At 36.6% G+C, this 22426-nt stretch overlaps 1 protein-coding gene across 1 annotated transcript in view; it reads right to left on the bottom strand.

Annotated features, from left to right (window-relative positions):
* DARS (aspartyl-tRNA synthetase) overlaps positions 1–20950 on the bottom strand; it is a 63818-nt gene extending 42868 nt beyond the window's left edge. Inside the window, exons 1-4 of the mRNA XM_004674689.2 lie at positions 20671–20950; positions 18665–18722; positions 15775–15867; positions 8237–8339 (exon numbers count right to left, since the gene is read on the bottom strand). Coding sequence (XP_004674746.1) covers positions 8237–8339; positions 15775–15867; positions 18665–18722; positions 20671–20736 — 320 coding nt within the window. The 5' untranslated portion in view covers positions 20737–20950. The remainder of the gene's footprint in view (positions 1–8236; positions 8340–15774; positions 15868–18664; positions 18723–20670) is intronic.
* Positions 20951–22426: the final 1476 nt, after the last annotated feature.

Raw genomic sequence — 22426 nt, 5'->3', positions numbered from 1 at the left:
AAGTAGAAGTGAAACATTAAGTGGAAGTTGAGCTTCACACTCATTGGTGAAGTGCTTTGTTTTTTAAGCACGAAGGATAATCCAATTTTCAGATGTGGCACAAGAATGAGTGTTATATTGGCCATTTAAATGATAAGGGAATAAATTGGCCATTTAAATGACAAGGGAATAGTATTCTTATATATTTAATATCATAAAAATGCACACAATTTAAAAACTACACAGAAAACTTCCAGTCTTCCAAGAACATCCACAGACCCCAAAGAAGTGAAAATAAACAAGCAAAAAACCAAATACCAATCAATAAGGATCATGAAGCACATGGGCTTATAAGTGAAAAAAAAAATGAGAATTTAATGAATAAAGCCAAGCTTTAAAGTGAGAAGATATTTTCCCTGATCCTTTATTTGGTTCCCCTACATTCCTCCTATAAAATGTTAATTTAGTTCACAAGTGCTTTGTTTTTTAAGCACGAAGGATAATCCAATTTTCAGATGTGGCACAAGAATGAGTGTCCTATCTTTCATTCTGGAGCATGGAAAGTCTGCCCAATTTGTAAAGTGTAAATTGGAAAGTAATAGAAAATAACATAGTGAGGAAAGCAGCAGGCAGAATTGGACATGGTTGGAAATAGAAAGCCATTAGATTTTAATTTTTTATTTCTATCTTTTACATCTTTGTATATTCACTGTAAAACTCCCACTACCAATTCACCTATGACCCTTCACTATAGTCCCTGTGCTCTTCTCCCTTTTGATCCCTTTTTCTCACCCTCCAGTGCAGAATGTCTCTTATTTATGTTTGCCTGCTAGTTATTCTTTTTAATTATTACTGTTACTTTTTTTCCCTGATCCCTTATTTGCTTCTCCCCCACCCCCTGCCTTCTTCCTATAAGTGAAACCATTCAATTTTTTTTTTCTTTCTGCTTTATTTCACTGAGCATAATCCCTTCTACCTCTGTCCATGTTGTTGCAAAGACATGAGTTTATACCACATCTTCTTAATCCAGTCACCTGTTCTGGGGCATTTGAGTTGGGTTGTTTTCATATCTTACCTATTGTAAATAGTGCTGAAATAAACATAGGGGTGCAGGTGTACTTTTGGATTAATGTTTTTGTGTCCTTTGGGTATATTCCTATAAGTGGACTTGTTGGGTCATTTGGTAGCTCCATTTTTAGTAGTCTGAGGAACCTCCACACAGCTTTCCATAGTGGTTGTATCAGTTTGCTTATCCACCAGCAGTGTAGGAGAGTTCCTTTTTCTTCACATCCTCATCAACATTTGTTGTATCCTGCTTTTTTTTTTTTTAAAAAGATTTATTTATTTATTCATACAGAACTGGGGTACAGGCCAGAGATGCGAAGGGTGAGAGGATTCACCAGAGACAGAGCGGGGAGCAGAACAGGCAGATCGACGAAGCACACTGCTAAGGGGAGCAGCGGGCGGGTCAGGAGAGGTCTGCCACGCCATGTGGTCACCTCGGGGCAGGCGGGAATCGAACTTATGCGGAAGCGGCCTTAGATTCTCAGTGCTGTGCTTTAACCCGCTGCGCCACCAGGGAGGGCCGTATCCTGCTTTTTTAATGGGTGTTGTTCTTATTGGTGTCAGGTAGTATCTCGTGGTTTTAATTTGATTTTCCCTGATTATAAGTGATGTTGAGCATTTTTTTCATATACCTGTTGGCCATTTGTATTTCCTCTTTGGAGAAGTCTCTTTTTTAGATCTTCTGTCCCTTTTTTGATTGGCTCATTTATTCTGTTTTTGTGGAGTCATGGGAGCCTTTGCAGATTTTTGTGATCTGTTCCTTGTCAGTTGTACTTCGTACAAAAATGTTCTCCCAATCAGTAGGGCATCTCTTTGTTTTGGTTAGTCTCTTGCTGTACAGAAGTTTTTAGTTTGATGTAATCCCAGCTGTTTATCTTTTCCTTCACTTTCTTTGCTTTGGGGGATGTGTCTTTAAAGATGTTACTGATATGAATGTCATTTAGTGTTTTGTCTGCATTTTCTTCCATATGTAATTTATGGATTTCAGGTGTTTTATACATTTTGAGTTGATTCTTGTGCACGGTGTGAAGTGTAGGTTAGCTTAATTCTTTTACAAGTATCAATTCTGTTTTTCAGCACAATTGAACAATTCGTCCTTGTTTCATTGCATATTCTTTGCTCCTTTGTCAAAGAATAATTGTGCATAAATATTTGGGCTTATCTCTGGGTTTTCTATTCAATTCCATTAGTCTGTGTGTCTGTTTTTGTTCTAGTACCATGCTGTTTTAATTATTATGGGAGAGCCATTAGATTTTAGGAAAAAAACAGTACTTAAGTAGAAACTTCTGGTTAAGTATGGACTTTAGGGAGGGAGAAATGCATGTAGTTCTTAATAAATATTAGTTTAATAAATGATTAAACTGTTTTGTTCTAACCCAAGAAAACATGTTTTTCTAACCCAAGATAACATGTGGCAGAAATTTAAAGGACAGCATTAAAAGAGACAAAAAATTGGAGCCAATTATCAGAAAATTCTTGTGAAGAGACAACAAACTTTTCTTTCAAAGGTTTTAAAAATTTAGTAAGTAATTATAGTGTTACTATCATTCTGTTGTCATATCTGAAACGTGAATTACCCTTTATGCTTAAAAACAAAAAATCTGTCTGATCTTAAGTTATGATTTTATTCAAGGTTTTAAGTATGGTATAACAATAATAGACATATTGAGAACACAGCAGGTTATAAAATTTTCTACTTTTCATTGTTATTTATGATTTAACAAGTAAAACTTTTTTTTTTGAAGATTTATTTATTTATACAGAACTGGGGTACAAGCCCGAGATGTGGAGGGTGAGAGGATTCACCAGGAACAGAGTGGGGAGCAGAACAGGCAGATCAACGAAGTGCACTGCTGAGGGGAGCAGCAGTGGGCGGGTCAGGAGAGGTCTGCCGCGCCATGTGGTCACCTCTGGGGCAGGTGGGAATCGAACTCATGCAGAAGTGGCTTAAGCTTCCCAGTGCAGTGCTACCAGGGAGGGCCCACAAGTAAAACTTTTTAACTAATATTTTTGTTATATAGAAATGCTAACTCCCCAAAGAGTACTGCCAGAGCAAGTTACCTTACAGATAAATATATGAAAACCACCTTAATCTTTGTTTTTACAAGGAAGCCAATGCAAATACATTATAAATAAACATTCTTTATGTTTATGATATGCCAGTTATTAATTTGTATATTAAGACCCACAAAATGGAGGTTGTTCAGTGGCCCAGCTTGTGTCACCAATCTCTAATTTCACCTTTATGGGAAAGCCCTATTAATATATACCAATCATGACCCACCTATCCGCATTAAATAGTTTGCCTCACCCTAGGAAATAGCCCTTTCAGCCATATAAGGAACTCCCAGACATTCCGGCCAATATTGCTTTGTATCCGCTTTGCCTCTTCTAACATTCTACAAAACCTGTTCTTGCCCAAAATCTCGCTGAAGAGTGTTCCACTCACTGTGAGGCACTGGTTACCCCCAATTCAGGAATTGCTTACCCTTGAATAAAGGTTACTAAGTTGTTATAGTTGCAGACACTGGTTAAAAGTAATTTTCAGTAAAAATGTTTTTTAAAAATATTTATTTTAGGCCCTCCCTGGTGGCGCAGCGGGTTAAAGCGCAGCACTAAGAAGCTAAAGCCACTAATGCATGAGTTCGGTTCCCACCTACCCTAGAGAAGATCCACATGGTGAGGCAGACCTCTCCTGACCTGCCACCTCTCCTGACCTGCCCACTGCTCCCCTCAGCAGTGTATTTTGTTGATCTGCCTGTTCTGCTCCCCACTCTGTCTCTGGTGAATCCTCTCACCCTCCGCATCTCTGGCCTGTACCCCAGTTCTATATGAATAAATAAATCTTAAAAAAAATTATTTCATTTAGTTATGCAATAAGAAATGGGGTGCAGGGGGTGAGAGTAAGGAGTCCAGAGAAGTGGGGGTTGAGAGTGGGGAGCAGAACAGGCAAATCTATTGAACTACACTGCTGAGGGGAGCAGGGGACAAGAAAAGAGGTGTCTGCTGTACCACGTAGGTTAGCTGACTTGCCAGGGATAGAACTCATGCTGCAGTGGCTGGTGATAGCTTGACAGCCCTAAGACTTTAATTCGTGTGCAACAAGGGAAGCCCCTTGTTTTTTAGGGGTGAAGAAAAAAACAGTACATTTAAAAAAAGATTTACTTATTTATGTTCACAGAACTGGGGGTACAGTTCAGAGGTGTGGTGGATAAGAGGATTCATCAGAGACAGAGTGGGGAACTGAACAGGCAGATCTACTGAAATATACTGCTGAGGGAAGCAGCAGGCAGGTCAGGAGAGATCTGTCATGTCATGCGGGTCAGGTCCATGGTTGGGGATTGAACTCATGCTGCAATGGCTCTGAAAGCTTCATAGTTCGGTGCTTTAACCCGATGCACCACCAGGGAGAGCCCAACACCACATCTTTTAAGTAAGCTTTATAAAAGTTCTTTAAAATTTATAATTTAACTTATTCATAAACAGGACAGGTTGCTTTCAAAGTAAAATGTTTCTGTTCTTGCTTTTTTTCTTGAAAAATTGGTATTTGGAATCATTCTGGCTTTCTGTCAGAACCTTAAGACTTCTATTACTGAGAAGGATCAGGATTTGTGAAGGACCTTAAAATAACATAAAAGACACAAACTAATTGATTCTTATGGATTGTGAAGTCATGTACCTAAGAAAATTACCTTATCAACTATCACAAAAATTTTAAGAATTCATTATTTTTCACCAATCTCAGTTATTAATATATTTATTCTTTCTTTTTTAATGTTTGGTTTTTCTGTTGTTTTTAAAAATAAACTTCATTTTTTAGAGCAGGTTTGGGTTCATAGCAAATTTTACAGAAGGTACATTTCCCTAATATCCCCTGACTTTCATAGTACAGCCTCTCCCACTATCAAAATCCTAAGTCTTAATAACACACTATTCATTACTCAGGCTGGATACCTTAACATATGAGTAGTGCCAAAAGTTAAATAATTATAAACTAAGTACCACATGCTAAACCTATTGTGTGAAATTGGCTCTGTTTATTTGTATAGAACCAGTCAAAGGTTTTATAATTTGTAACAGCTCCTTTATGAAATCATGTTTTCCCACACATTACTCATTGTAATCAAGTTCATTTTTTGAAGTGAATAAAAATAGCTACATTTTCTTTGCTTTAAAAAGAAAAAAATTCCGGTCACCACTTATTCTTAAACTGACTTACATCTAGGTATTGAATGAAATGAAATGTAGGCTAAACTATCTAAATTCTTTGTCTTAAAAAAACAAAAACAAAAACAAAAACACAGGGCCCTCTCTGTTACATAGGTTAAAGCACAATGCTAAGAAGCTATTTGCAGCCCACACAGCACTGAGTTCAATCCCTGGTCAGGGATTTGACCCACATGGTAATGGTGTGGCAGACCAAGCCTGTCCCACCCACTGTCCCCCCTCAGAGTGTCTTTCAGTGTATCTGCTTGTTCTGCTCTCTAGTCTGTCTCTGGTGAATCTTCTCAGCCCCTGTTACCTCTGGGCTATAGCTCAGTTCCTGTACGCATATGTAAATAAATTTTAAAAAAAGGAACAAAGATCACCTATTTACTATCCCACTTAGATAGAAGTATGTCTTTAACTTATCTATTATGAAGGTGTTAGTGAAGAACTATGTTCTATTTGGGAAATCACTTGCAAATAACTCTTCCAACTATTAAGTTTTGGTTGACATCTAATATGGTCAATTGCTGTTACTTAGTCAAGTCCCAGGAGTTTCTGAGAAGATTAAAAAAATAGTAAAAAATAACTAACATGGTTACCATGTATATCTATAAAGACACCAAATGCACTGACTGTCTTGCCAGTAGAATGCTTCTTAGTGAGTGTAAGTAAGATTTTTCAAAGGATTTTTCTTTTGGAATGTAACATGAAGTTACACAGCAATTTCATGGCAAAATATATTCTATATACATCTGTGACCCAATTTAATACTGGATAAAAGATAAAAGCCATAAACGTTATTTGCTCATTGATAGGATGTCAGCCTTTTTCAGTGTATTAAGTATAATTTAGTATGTATGTTTGTGATTCCCAATGATTTAACAGAGACTTCTCATAATAGGGTATGTTTCCAATTCCACTAAATGATGGGTGGAACTCAGTGACCAGATTAAGCCATATAATGTGGAAGGCAGGGGGGCTTTGAGACTCAAAGCAAGGACAGACACAGGAGAAGGTCTTGCTTCTCAGCTTTGGATTTGCACCAGGGACTTGGGATATGGGAGAGAAATATGTAGAGACATTTGAAAGATACTTGGGTAAGGTCTTTATCTTGATTTGTACTTTAATTATATTTCTTTGTTCCCAAACCTCTGGTCCTTTTAGCCCCTTTCCTGTGGCTTTCAATTAGAAGATTTCTTAGACTTGTGGCAAAGCTTTTGGACCTCAATGGCCCTGTTTCAGCCCAATACGATTTAGCTGAACATGAACTCACAAAAGGATGGGTAACTGCGTTTTTTTTGTTTTTTTTTTTTTAAAGATTTATTTATTTGTGCATACAGAACTGGGGTACAGGCCAGAGGCTCAGGGGCGGCGAGAGGCTTCACCAGAGACAGAGTGGGGAGCAGAACAGGCAGACTGTCGAAGTACACTGCTGAGGGGAGCAGCGGGCGGGTCAGGAGAGGTCTGCCATGCCATGTGGTCACCTCCGGGGCAGGCGGGAATCGAACTCATGCGGAAGCGGCTTTAGATTCTCAGTGCTGGGCTTTAACCCGCTGCGCCACCAGGGAGGGCCGGTAACTGCGTTTTTATTGGGAAACTTTCCTTCTTTTTTTTCTCTATGCTCATTAACTATTAAAGGTTTTTTACACTATGAGTATGCTTTGTTTCTGTCCATGGATAGACAGACCCTTCTAGAGAATGCAGTTTGGGGGACCAGGGATACCCATCTGACTCCACCTAACAAGAGGCTCTTCTTAATAATATAGTAGTTTCTATGTGTAGATAAAAGTTATTGCTAGAGACCACATTTATATAAATTCTTCTTCATAGGGCATAGATTTCTTTTAAAAAGCTAGATTACAATGTAATTACTATCTATATAGTTTTTAAAAAGGGTGTAGGTATTGCTATGATACAACAAAACTGAGTTTGAAAAACAGATCTCTAAATCCAAACCAGATGCTGAGTATCAACTATCTGTAAAACACTTACTAGGGGTAAGGGCAAGGAGGGGGATAGGAAGAGCACTATATTAGGATATTATGTCAGATTAATTTTTCTTTCTTGTTCTACAATTGAAAATTCTATTTATATTAGCTCATCTTACATCTTTGGGCATACATCCAAAGACCAGAGATAAAAATCAATAGAAAAAATAGAATTTATTCTCGATTGAATTTCTTTCTTTTGAAAATATTTATTCCTATGAAACAACCTATTACTTAAAATGTAAAGGATACAAATATTTTTAAAATCTTTTATCATTATTATGGAAATAAAGTTCTGACTAAGAAAAGCACGCGCGCGTGCACACACACACGAGCCTTTATCACCAGCTATCATGACCTTAGAGTGAGCATGTACAACATCCACCACACTGTGTTTATATCCTGCCTTTTGTGAACTGAACAAAACAATGTGCTTCTACAGGAACTCTGAGCTAAACAGCAAGACTTCTTAAGGAGAAAAGGAATTTTTATTTTATTTTAAATTCTTCTGGTGTCAAAGTTAAAAGTTGTACCAAATGTTACAACAATTGTTTTTGCTCCTTCCCAAGGGAATCACTAGCTTAACTATATTCTTCTTTTTTATACACTTTTGTTATTTGATTAGAAAACTTGTTGCTTAATGTACAAATCTCAGACTTGAGAGGTTGGGAGGAAATGAAGCTCAACTAACACAACAAAATAAAGTTGTTTTGCTGTGTTGCGGCTGCCAAGCTTTTTGTTACTCTACTTGAAAGTAAATGTGACTTGTCTGTAGAGAGTGCTGCTTCAGCAGTTCCAAAAGAATTTCAAGCCTGTGCTCCATATTTTCTCTTTTGTAAGCTTAATGTATTCAGCCACACTGAACTGACAATTTAAATAACTACATCTTTAAACAAACGAAGCATTGATGTTAATGTATGAAAATGGTCCAATCCCTGGGAATCTTGGTTCCCACCATTGTTTATTCTGACAACAGGATATAATTGCTTACTTACTTGGCAGCAAATTTAACCATCTGCTTGCTTGCATGGTCTCCAACTGCCACAAGAGCCTGGACATTAAACTGCTGCTGACGAAGGACTAGGAAACACTGCTTCCCTAAACATGACAGAAGGAACACAAGTATATTAAGGACAGGCTACTTCAGGTTTTGCAAAGAAGGATAACTTCCATACTTTTTCATTTACTATACCAGTTGGCATGTACATATATGTATATTCAGTTTCCACAGCAAAATACCACTCAATTAAGAAACTTTAAAGAAATCTAAGTTCCTACCATGAATAACAAACAATACTTTAGCCTGTTATAAGAACATAAGCAAATCATTCATTTCAAATATGGATCAAGAAATTAATTTTGTTGCTACATTTATTTATTAAACAAATTTCAAGTAACTTTAGATGACTTTCAATAGCATTCAGTAACTGGGATAATCTACAAGCAAAGGTAATATACTAGCATCATGGGAACTTTAATAACATAACCACAAAAGAACTAATAAATGCTTAGTAAGCAGAACACAAGCATTCTGCAAAGGTGATCCATTTTTCCATTTTATTTTCTACCAAAGTACTTTGTTTTTTAAAGATTTATTTATTTATACATACAGAACTGGGTTACAGGCCAGAGGTGTGGGGGTGTGTGTGAGAGGATTCACCAGAGATGGAGTGGAAAGCAGAACAGGCAGATGGACTGAAATACACTGCTGAGGGGAGCCGCGAGCGAGTCAGAAGAGTTCTTCTACGCCATGTGGTTCACCCCCCTGGCCATGGCTCAAACTCATGATGCATTAGCTGTGATAGCTTCATAGTGCTTTACTTTAACCCGTTGCACCACCAGGGAGGGCCCTCAAAGTACATTTTTAAGAGCATTTAGTTTGACAGGCTAGTTTCTTTCATTTTTTTATTGTCCTCATTGGTTCTTTATCATTTCCCAATCTTATATCCTTTATAAAAGTTCCACATTTCTTAAACTACAAATAGTTTACTTTGTTTAGGAAAAATAACTCTCTTTATATCCTATACCTAGTTTTACTTTTACATATTCTGGGTATATTCATTTCTCCTCCTTTTACAAAGAATTACCACAAAAAATTACCATTTCTACTCTTCACCTTTTGAAAATATTTTTGATAATACATTCAGACACTATGTATGCTGGTGATGACATCCTTTTCCTCCACAGCAGTTCTTTTATAAATTTCTGATCAAATTTTGGGAAGTTATTCATAAAACAAACTATGTCTTTTCAAGACCAATTTTTCCATTTGGTATTAAATTGAGAGTTATCTTTTACACTGAGAATTAGCTTTACCAAAAGAAAAAAATAAATAAAAATGCAAGCAGACTTATGGTTATTACTTTGAACAAAAATTCTGAAATTCAAATCAGAAAGCAACTGTTGAATAAAAAAAAAGACATTAAAAATAAAGTGTCAACACAGACATAATCTATAGAATTGTAAGTTATATACGACTGACATATTTTCACCTGTTTCTTTTCTTTTAAAAAAAAAATTATTTATTTATTTATACAAGAACTGGGGTACAGGCCAGAGATGAAGGTGGTGAGAGGATTCACCAAGAGACAGATGAGGTGCAGAACAGGCAGAAGTACTGAAAATACACTGCTAAAGGGAGCAGCAGGCGTGTCAGGAGAGGTCTGCCGCACCACATGGGTAACCTCCTTGACTGGGGAACGAACTTGTGCTGCAATGGCTGAGGAAACTTCACAGTGCTGTTCTTTAATCCCTTGTGACACTAGGGAAGGTCCTGTTGCTTCCTTTTGGAGTATGATAGTCACAAAATAAAATCTTTAAAAAGAGAGTTATATGTACTAACCTAATTCAAAGGAATTTTAAGATGCCAAATGAGTAAAGAGTGTTACCATTAAGAAATCTGCAGACAAATCAAAATGACATTATCCCAGGGCTACTGAAACCATAGCTAGATGATGCATTTACAACAGAGTATCAGCATGAAATGGAAAGTAAGAGGCATGATTGAGTATTTTAGTATTTTAGCTGCTCTAATAGTACAGACAGAAGCAATACAGATTTAATTGCTCTGCAAAGAACAATTATGATGTGAGAAACTACAATGCTATATAGACAAAAGACATAGAATATGGTGAGCTCTACAGTACTTCACAAGCATAGGAAAATGTCTCTGGGTCAGCATTAGTGGGTAACATGTAATATAAAGGTTTGGCAAAGAGTAAAAGCTTTGAAATTAAAGCACCTAGGATCACATCTTTAGTTTCACTTCCTATGAAGGGTCATGTGGGAAAATTATTAAACACTTTATGCCCCAGTTACTTCAACTGCAAAATGGAGAAAATAATAGTGTTTCACTCAAAGGTTTCTTTCTATAAACCTTGATGATTATATAAGTTATATATTCAGTTATGATAGACATCCAATTAATATTAACTGTGATTTGTTAACTATTAGTATCAATAGTATCACTGACCACTTTAATTCTAGAGCTGATAATCAGTTCACAGACTAGTGCAAAAACTGTAACAGGTTCTGGGAACACAAGGGTACATAATTTGTTAGACATTCATATTTGTTAGACATTCATGATATTTTGCTATGTGAAAAGAGCAATAAAACCATATATAGAGTACAACCCCAATTTTGTTCATGTAAGAGGTATATTAAAATTGATTGCATAGGAGGACAAAACTTAACCCAATTGTAAAACTGATTGTGTAGTAGTAAAAAAAAGCATAGAAATGTAGTGAAATTGAGTATTCTGGTTTTTTTTTTTTTGTATTTCTGTATTTTTTACAATCAACACACACTCCTTTTTTAAATGAAAAAAAGTATTTTGAGGGGGCCTCCTTGGTGGCACAAGGGGTTAAAGACAGCACTATGAAGATATCTGCAACAACTGCAGCTGGCCACATGACCAAACAGACTCTCCTGCCTTTCCATCTGCTTTCTACTCTATTTCTGGTGAATCCCCTCACCTCTCTACATCTCTGGCTTACAGCCAGGCTCTTGTATAAGTATAAATAAATAAAATAAATCTTAAAAAAAATAAAATATATATTAAGAAGACAACACAGAAAAACAGGTATGGAAATCTTGGCCATGTTCAAGATTTAGCAGAAGAGTACTAAGTGGGGACATGGGAAGTTCTAGGAAACTAAATACACAAATACTCTCCATAACATCTGACACATCTGCTGAGAAAAGAAATAATAAATCAACTGCTTTCTTTTAATGTGAATATGTCTATTAAAGGTAATCCTAAAAACTAAGCCACTTACTTAAAAAAAAAAGTTAACAGACTAGACAAAATGGGTTAAAAAGTGAGAGCACTACAATAGACATTATAAACCTGTAAACATTATAAACTGGTAGTAAGTAAAAGCATACCATCACAAAAACAGATCAATGGAATGCTGGAAAATATGGAGACTAGACCCTATTGAAGAAGAGATTCTAATTCTAGATGGAACTCAGGCAATTAACAAAAAACCAGCAACAAATAAACTCAGTAAAAAATGGAAATGATAATTAAAGTCTGTAATAGAAGGGAAAACTTCCTAAATTAAAAAAAAATTACAGAATAGACAAAAATTAAAAGAAAAATACTGAGAAAAATTTTGCTAAATGACATGTAATCTACATGACTTAATATCTTTAATATATAAAGATCTTAAGGACATACGGGATAAAACACACTTAGAACCCAAGAGAGAAACAATGAGTTAGAACAGATTGATGGAAAGAAAAAACTGTAAGTACAAATAAGGAAAAAAGTTACTAGAAATGAAAAGTAATGCAAGTTGAAGCAAGCAGTGATGACGTATTCTTTACCTGTCAAATTAACAAATACTTAAAAATATGTAATAGCATCCAATGGTTGGGAGAAATTAATAAAAACTGATCCTTCCTAATTTGTTGATGGCAAGTTAAACTTCCATATGCTTTCAGAGAACAATGGGGCAGTAGGCATTAAAAACCTTAAAAATGTTCTTTTGGGCTCACCAAATACATTTCTTAGACTATAAATATTAAGGAAATTAAGTATGAAAAAGTGTGATTAGTAAACAATAAAGATAACTGTATTCTTTATATAAAAGAACAGAAGAACTATTACCACTCATTTTATATTTATGTACTCTATCCACATGTGACTTATAATATGAGATGGTCTCCAAGCTTCCCGTATTCAAGTATTTTCAAATACTAGAACCCTGACATTTCACTCAAACAAAAATCAGCATTAGTTTCTAGGTAAACAGAACTGTTTACGCTATCAAGTAATTTAGAGAACAAGTTCTTCTAGATATCCGTTGACAAAACTGTTCTTTCTTTGGCTCTGGATGTGATACTCTGCACTGCATGATCTACTTAGTTCAATGTTTACAAGGCACTATCTTCTGGACACTTGTGAGAGATAACAAGGTGCAGAAGGTATATGATCCCTTTAATTAAACTTAAAAAAAAAAAAAAAAAACAAGAATATATACCCAAGCTTATAAATGCATTTTCTTCCTAGAGGTATATACTAGAAAACATCAGTGGGTATTTTGGGGTAAGATTTTGTGATAGGCTGGAAGAGCTAGCATTGCGAGACTTCATTTTTTTCTTTGTAACTTTTACTATTAGAATTTTTATTTTTATTATATGCACATATTATTTTCGACTTAAGAAGAGGAATTATAATTTCTTATTTTAGCAAAATGTTTTCATTATATAAGTAATAATAGGAACTTTATAAAATGGATTAATTAACTGTTATTTACTCACTGTTTTTTTCTTTGGAATTCTCCAACCAGGAGATAGTATAGACAATATGGAGTATGAATGTTCAAAATAGTCAAATTAATTTTATATCTTAAAGTTAAGCCTTTAGGGACCTCCCTGGTGGCACAGCGGGTTAAAGCACTGCACTGAGAATCTAAAGCTGCTTCCGCATGAGTTGGATTCCCGCCTGCCCCGGAGGTGACCACATGGCGTGGCAGACCTCTCCTGACCCGCCCGCTGCTCCCCTCAGCAGTGTACTTCGTTGATCTGCCTGTTCTGCTCCCAACTCTGCCTCTGGTGAAGCCTCTCACCGCCCCTGAGCCTCTGGCCTGTACCCCAGTTCTGCATGTACAAATAAATAAATCTTTAAAAAAAAAAAAAAAAGTTAAGCCTTTAGCAGTTAAAATTTTGCGTTGGATTTTGCTTTTTTTTTTTTTTTTTAAGACTTATTTATTTATGGAGTACAGGCCAGAGGTGCAGAGGGTGAAAGGATTCACCAGAGGCAGAGTGGGGAGCAGAATAAGCAGATGTACTGAATTACGCTGCTGAGGGGAGCAGCAGGCTGGCTAAGAGAGGTCTGCCACGTCATGTGGGTCACCTCCCTGGCCGGGGATCAAGCTTGTGCTGCAGTGGCTGCGGAGAGCTTCATAGTGCTGCACCATAACCCATTGCACCACCAGGGAGGGCCCTGTATTTTATTCTTAAGTTTTTAACAGTCAGTTTTTTGTTTGTTTAATTATTTTTCCCCCATCACCAACCCTTGTGTCCCCTTGTTCCTTTCTTCCTTCCTGCTCCCTATTAGCCTTAGAGGACTAAGTGTTTGACTTTTGTAGTAATTTTCTTTTGCAAATCACCAACTATGTAAATGTCCACTATTTGTTTTGTCATCCTAACTTGCTTTACTACACATAATATTCTCTCACTCCTTCCGTTTTGCTGGAAATGAACACATTTTATCTTTCCCTATGGCTGAATAGCATTCTATGGTGTGATCCAACTGATTACTGGTGGATATTAAGGCTGCTTTCAAGTCCTTCGTACTGTAAATAGTGCTGCAATAAACATTGCAGATGATGTATTTTTTCATTATGTGATGCTGTTTAATTGCCTTCCATTTTCTTAAAATGTGTTTGATCTTTTCAGTAAGAGTGTGCTACTAGACAGTATGTGTTAAGACCCAAAAGTCAATGCTGTATTTACTACAAGTGCATACAACACCTACTTTATTACCTATTTGTCTACTAGAGTAGGTGCTGTGTATCAGGCAAATAAAATACGCAGTAGTGCTTTCCAGGAGACTCTGACATGAAATGTGATTAATAAATTACTACATTGAAAAGTAAGTAAATGTCATACTCAGTATCACTCAGTTACTGAGGGCTTACTTTACATCAAGCACAGTACTCTAAAAGCTTAACTTCATAACATTCTGTAAATTAGGTATATTATACAGCCACCAAGGCTTGGAAAAGTTAGGCAATTCACCTGAAGGCAATCTGTTAAGGTAACAGACTGTTAAGTGCCAATCCAGGATTCAAACAAACTATCTGTCTCACTCAAAAGTCTTATTCATAACTACTGGTAAATACCACTCACTGATGGGTTTTCAATGTTGAGAGAGGAAAAACAGAAAGGAAACCATGAAGGAATGGGTCTCAAGGAAAATACTGTTAGTTTAGGCTTACATGTAAGCATTCATTGTCTTTTAATTTGCTAACTAATTATATTTAGGAAATATACCCAGTTTACATAGAAGAAAGGTTTACAGTGTAATGGAAAAAAATAAATGATGGACTATAACACAGTGTGATTATATGTTAGTAGGTAAATGACAACATTCATTCAGGGACGCAAATTAACATTTAAAAAAATGTAAAACCCCATCAGTATTCTGAAAGTTCATCAGTATTTATCTACTTGCACGAGGTTATTGGAAGAATAGACAAACTCTTAATTATATATTTATTTAGTTATCAGAATTACTATATATATATATACACACACACACATACATACATCTTACACACATACATACATCTCACGTGAGTCATTATTTAATAAATGTTTGGATTTTAAGATAATAGACATAGTAATAATAACAAATATTTTAAAATACAATATAAAATACTACTATAACATGGAATGCATTAAAGAGCACAGAAGTAATTATCAACAATTTTCACAAGGGAACTGTAGTTGGTCTAAACCACCCAAATCTTTCTTTTTGTTAATACTAAATTCTTAGTTTAATATTACCCAATAGAATTTTCTACAAGATGAAAGTATGTTGTATTTGTACTGTCTGTCCAACATGGTAGCCACTAGTCATGTGGCTATTAAGCATACAAAACGCTATTAATGACTGAGATAATAACTTCTAACTTTAAATCCTAGATATAGCTAGTAGCCACTATAATGTACAACCCATTTTTACTCATATTTCTCTTCCATCTCTCCCTGCCTATATAACATATAAACTTAACAAATGAGAAGTTTCAAGTACGTTTTCATTTTAAAAAATTATACTTTTTAGAGCTGCTATAAACATACCTTAAAATCAGAGATTTCATGTGTCATTAAGATCAAATTATTTTTAAGAATTTCTTATAGGATCTTAAAGTTAGCCATGAATTAATATACTAATATAGTGCTTTAAGAAAACAGGCATTTTTGTGGTTTTTAAAGATTTACTTTGGTCTATGAGTAATTTGCAAGACAAAAACCAGAGTCCTTATCAAAAGACCTTTAATCATTCTATCAATCTTACCTTTAGCTCTGCTTGTATGAATCCTTGCACGCACCCAAACAACTTCATCAGCTTTTTGTACTGTCAAGTCTCTAACCCGAACCAAACTTCGATCTACAGCAAATAAGTGAAGCAACATTGTAAGAATTTATAGAGATAATTATTTTGGTTTGACAGCTAACGTAAGTACTTTGAATTATCTTAAATAATTCTCTATCTTTGGCACCAGCTTTTCAATCTCCTTCCACATGCAATTCACCTCAAATTTTGTGAACTGTATTTTCTAAATATATCTTCAAATAATCTGCTTACTCTTCTTTCATCTTCACTGTCTGAATCCTAATACCTCTTGCCTTTTTAAACTCAAGCAATAGTCTAGCAAGCAATTCTCTGGTTCCCTTAATTCATTTTATATTGCAGTTAAGAGACAAAAATGCAAATCTGCTGAAATGTTCAATATTATATGGTCAAGTACAGTTTATCTTCAATCTGCCTTTGCCTATGTGGACAATGTCTGACTGCCACCATAGTACGTACGTCAGTTAGTGACTGCAGGAAAGCAGGTAGGGATTCTCTGCCAGGCCTAGACAGTCACAGTACTCCACTGCCCAGAACACAGTTACTGACCTAATGAAGGGCATTGCTGCAACTGAACTAATCAGTGTTATTCTGGGACTTCATAGACAGAAACCTAGGGATAAAGGTTGCTGAGTAAGAGGTATAGGCCCAGGAATGCAATCATATTTCCCACTATACAATTTGTAGGAAAAGAGCATGAAGTAAAAAACCTAAAGGAAAGAGCTAAGAGATGGAAACTGAAGCCCTGAAGATGCTGCTGAAAGCGGCTGCATCCAAAATACTTATGGTATTTCACTCTTTGCTTCCTACAGTAACAAAAGCCAATACATTCTTCTTTTGATTATGCGTCCCAACAAATAAGGCCTCTAATTCTAAAAACAAAGTACTACATCCATCTACAGTTTCCCAAATAGGAAAACCGTGACAAAGCAGTTATATGGAGATAATACAAAGCAAGATACAGAAACAAAATTATTTTTGATATAAGCGAATACTTCATCAACAAAGCAAATGGATGAGGATTTTTTTTACTGCATTATGATTTCTTTTTATTGAGGTACAGCTGATATACAACACTGTATATTATCAGAGATATAGGTTTACCCCCTTTTAGATGTATGTTATCGTATCCACCCACTACTAATCCACCCATAATCCTCCATTCTAGTCCCTTGAGCCCCGTCCTCCAGGGGAATGAGGAATTTTTAAGCCACTGAATACCACATGATAATTTCTGCACACTACCAAAGACCTTATGAGTTAAGCCAATTTCTAAGTCTGCTGTGTGAAGCAGGGAAAAGAAAATGTGAAAGAGACAGACAGAAATGCAACACAAACATTTAAAAGGTAGATTTGAAAATGGAAGATCAAATGCTAGGCAATAAAAAAATTGAACAAAACAGAACAGCATACATATAAAGGAGCAGATTTACAAAAAATGTTATTAGGATACATTTTAATTGTACTCTGGAAATAAAGTATAACTACCCTTATTTCATGTGGCATTCTAAGTAACTAGAGGGGTTCTCAATCTTCAACACATCCACAAATACTTGAGGCACTCCTCACACTCTCACCATTACAACAGTTGAGTCAATGTTCAGTGGCAATAGTTTCAGTTTAAAAACTCTGCCTTACCACACTCTTCTAGCCCCACGCAGTAGTATTAAAAAGAATTTAGAGAGGTAAGTGGAGAAAAAGGAAACTTTGTTAAAGGTTAGGATTTTAGCAGAGGTAAAACCAAAGGCATTATTTTATAATTAAGTTACTATAACCTGATTATATCATAATTTAATATATACATCTTTCCCTGTGTGGGGAAAGTCTGCATGTGGAAGACAGTGTGAATCTGTGGACAATGACTAAATGGAGCTTATGGAAAAGAATGAAAGTCCAGTGAGCTACATCAGTATTAGAATGCAAGGTAGTATGGTTCAATATGCTTAACTGATAGAGTCTCAAAAAATGACTCCTGCTTGTCCTATCAGGGAATGACATCACCTATACTTTGTTGCTTATAGCAATTTATACTTATATTACTTTGGTTATTTTTATCTTATTAGGTATGACTTATTTTTAGCAAATTATTTTGATTTGGCCTGTTTTTTACACATGTTCAGCAAAGTTGGGAAAGAAAGCAATTTTGTGATTGTGCAATAAACTCAGTCCAAAATAGTAATAAAATTGACCAGGAAGCATATTATGTCCAAAGCATAATATTCAGATAGAACTCTAAATTGGTAGTAATTAGTGCTTCCAAAGGGTCAGAACTTAAAGGTTTACAGTTGTATCAAAGATTGAAAGATATGTTTGAAGTTGTCTACCTAGAAATATAATTATTGAGCAAGGTAAAACTGCTGAAATCACATAACACAGAAACAAAAGTAAGGGAAATGCTTACATGTAGAAAACCTACAGGTCTAAGAAGAATAAAATGTGACATGTCAATTTCAAAGTACTATAATAAATTTATAGGGGAAAAGCAAAGGAGAACTTTACAAAGCATACAAAACAGCTGTATATGATGGAGGCAGCTGTTATTAACTGCTCTTCTTTTATCCCCTAGGTCAGATTTAATTTTAACCTAATCACTTGGGAACATTTTTAAAATTTCATTTACCACTTAAAATATACTCATTTAATGTATTTTTCTTTTTTTTCTAGATGAGACTATAACCTGAAAATGCTTACTCAGGGTTATGGCATCTGCCTAGATTATTAATGTCATTTAAACTCTAAAGAGTTATGCCTTTAATTGTGCCAACTTTAAGCCTTCATGAAGTTTCTGGAATTAGGGGGAAAAAGTTTTATTTGTTGTCACATAGTTACTAACCTGGCTTATCTTGTGATTGTATGATTGAAGATACTCCATATCGTTCTTTAGCATAATCCTACGAAATAAAAGTTTTTCCATTATGACTTTTTGTTTAAACACTAATAGCATAATATATGATAAATACACATAAAAGGATATAACAATCAATTTAATTTTCAGGATGACTATTAATTCAGAGAATAAGCAGTTTTAAAGTGTGGAAATCTGTGATACTGTTTATATATATGCTCTCTTAAAGAAAATAGATAAGCACCTGGTTTCTGACTTGTTTTGAAGATTACCACTCCCGGTGGTAATATATACAATATATATAATAGCATTCTCAGTTAAAATTTACACACACGTACACGTCTTAACTACTTTCTTCAAAAAGGAGATTAAATTACTTCAAAGCAGGGACATAAATTTCCTCTGAGGAGGGATGAAGTACCACAGTTTTATTAATTTCCTATTACAGGAAGAGATGTTCAAAGAGAACCAACATTTTGGACAAGCTTTCTGAGCACCAGATGTCCATAGTTTTTAGAAATCAGAGATGTTGTACATAAGCTAACTACAACTTTCCTTTTGTAAAACATCATTATAAAATTCCTCAGCTTCCTGTTTCTAGCAACCAGGTTCAGGGTACAAGGATGTACTAACAATTCTATAATATCAAATTCTTGTTAGAAATTCAAATTTAAGAACAGGAAACAGGAGATATAGCGTGCAGATTATTATTAATAAACTATCTGTATTAAATAAATTTAATTTCATCTTAACTCTAAATAATATTTTAAGATCCTTCCAACTATAAAATGACCTAACTGCCACAACATCAATACATCTAGACCTACACTATCTGCACGGGTGCACTGTTATTTACATAGTTAATTAGAACAAGAATATGCAAAAATAATTCTCATAGACTTTCCAAAGTAACTTAAAATGTGTCTAATATATAGTTTTTGTCACTTATAGTAACCTTTTGAAATTCTCTCCTTTGTCTGGAGAATTCTGGACTTTGTGTTCATACTAAAATAAACCTAAAGTGCTTATTTAACATTTTTTCAAATATAACAAAATTCTTTTCTAATGTAAAAATAATATACCCTTTTAATGAAATACCCTCAGTACCCAGCTCTAATAGGTACAGTCACAGGATGTAGCAGGAGTGCATTATCAGTAGGTTGCTGTGTATGAATAAATGAGGTCACTTACTAGTACTATTCACATTTCACCCAGTATTTTGAGATCACCTATTCTTTATGTGGTTTTATCACAAATCTAGAATTCCTCAACAGAAAAATAAGGTGTGGGGGTAGAATTAAGGCTCAATTTCATTGTAACAGTCATATTGTTGGATGGTTTCAAACTTTCAGTTTTGTGAAGCACTTAAGAACCACAGGGTGTTGCGAATTACCCACATCATTCTAGGTCACTTCATCTCAAAATTCATTCCCTGCAAATTTCACTACCTACCTCCCCAGGTTAACTAGAGGGGCAAAAAAAAAAGTGTTCTTTAAAGGTGTCACATGGAAAAATAATAGATCGTTTCAAGAAGTATTATAATTACTTTAAAAACATTTAAAAAAAAACAAAGAGGGGTCAGTAAAAATTGGTTACTAGTGGACATTACAATTTCCCGGGAGTGGCGCGGATGTGCATTACGTGCAAAACGTGCCTAATCCATGGAGTCTTAAGTGTGACCCTGCAGTTCCTACTTCCGGGGCAGCTGGTGTTTCACGCCCACCCAGCCCCGGGACGTGTTTCTTCCAGACCAAGCCTCCCCCTCGCAAGGGGTAAACGCGATCCGAAATACATCTAAGGACCACAGGGTCTTGCTGTTTGGCAAGAATCCTGGAAGCCCAGGGAGGACCCCGGGAGCTCCGACGCCATGCTCGCGGCTTCCTAGCAAGCACCGATAGGGACCCCAAGAGGTGGATCCCCGCTCACCCAACTCCCTCCCTCTGCGCGGCCAGGCTCAGAGGGTCCTCCCAGACCCGGGAAAGAAGGAAACCCACTTCCGCCGCGTCCATGATCTCCCGCGGCTTCTCTTGACTCTTGCGGCTGGCGCTGGCGCTGGGCATCTGGACAACTGGACCGGGCAGCAGTCACTACCCTCCCTCGTAGGCTTCCGTAGGACAGGCCAAAGGGGTTTCTCCCACCCACACAATCTCCGCCCTCCCGGCTAGTCTCAGCACACGCGGTCTAAACCCGCGTGCAAGATCGGCTCTGGAAAGATCGCGAGAACCGCGGCTACTCGAGATTCCAGGGCGCTAGAAGGCGAGTGGCCGCCCACAGTCCTCTGTTCGGCCCCGCCCCTCCGGGCTCTACCGGAGTTGGAGGGAATCTCGGGAATTTGTTATAGTATCGCGGGATTGGCTAGGGAGAGTTCCGCCTCCATCCCTCTTCAGTCTCCACTGCGACTTTGGCGGTGTTTTTTCTTCAGCGCTTGCTCTCCCTCCCGGCTTGTCATAGCCGCAGACTTCACTAAAACACCCACCCAAGCTCAGGCTTTGGTTTTCCTCTTCTGGAACTTCTCCGCCTTCACTTTCTGCAGAGTCAGTGTAGCTGCCTAGGGGCTAAGAAACCACCTTGCAAACCGATACTCTGTTTACTGGGACCCAGGAATGCTGAGTTGTAGGCACTTGCCTTGCAAGGTAGGACTCAGTACTGCTGCTCAAGTGATAAGTAAAGTGTAAACACAATGCCGCCCCCGCCCCCCCCCCCCCAAATACACACAGACACATTTGCACTGATGATGCCCGGACCTGTTGCTTTGTTAAAGGCAAATGGGTAGTGTTTTTGTGCCACGGATAAATCTTGCCCATTCCCTTTTTTTTTCTTCCACGTTGTCTTCATGAACATTTTATTGCAAGAAAAAAAAACATGGGGGTGGGGGTTTGGTTAAGTACTGTCTCCCCTGTTAGACTTCTTTGCCCTGCATCACATTTTAACTAAGCAGTGTTGAGGCCTGGCACAAGGTGGCACAGAACTTGTTTAGGAGTGTAAAGAGACACCAATGCAAACGGAAAGGATTCGAGGCCACCTCACTAAGGCTCAAGGATAAAATGGCAAAAAGGTGACTTTGTGTAGTCTGCTGTTAAATTGCAAGTGCAGGGGTCTATGAAAATTTCTTTAAGGGTATTCATTTTGGTTTCCTTGAGGAAATGAAACAAGCTAAAATCTAAAGTAGGAGGAGGGGTCAGTCTGGTGATGAGGGGCTGAAAAAATAAGCAAGGCAGAGACTTAACAGACAGGGAGAAAAAACCCTAGGCTTCGTTTTGGATGTATGTCGTGCATATGAGATGAGTTTGAGACATCCAAAAGGAGATGTGTCACTAAGCACTGTTCTTGTAGGATCTGGTGAGTAGAAGAGTGGTTTGGGTTGCAGCTATAGATGTAAGACACTGGGAGATAGGTAGTAATTGAAGCTGTGGACTAAAGTTTATGTCAATGCTGCTTATACTTTAAGGTGATGACATAAATATTTTGGTATGTAGTAGCTTTACATACCCACACACACTTCACATATATAACCATAACTTGTATCATCTCTCAGTCTTCTTGCATATTCATTGATGTCTTTAGTAAACACTGTTAATGTATGGGGTTAGAATGAACTAAGAGATGACAGTGAAGAAATGAAAGTAAAAGTGATTATAGCAAAACTTACAGGGATTACTGCATGTCAAGCACTTTTGTCAGTATTTACATATACTAACAATACAAAATGAATTTCCATGAAAGGGGAAATAAAAATTCCTGAACAGTGAA

The sequence above is a fragment of the Condylura cristata genome, unplaced genomic scaffold, assembly GCF_000260355.1.
Source record: "Condylura cristata isolate star-nosed mole 26May11 unplaced genomic scaffold, ConCri1.0 scaffold00002, whole genome shotgun sequence".
Classification (NCBI taxonomy): Eukaryota; Metazoa; Chordata; class Mammalia; order Eulipotyphla; family Talpidae; genus Condylura; species Condylura cristata.
Note: the sequence above shows the minus strand (reverse complement) of the source record. Positions and strands in the feature narration are given on the sequence as shown.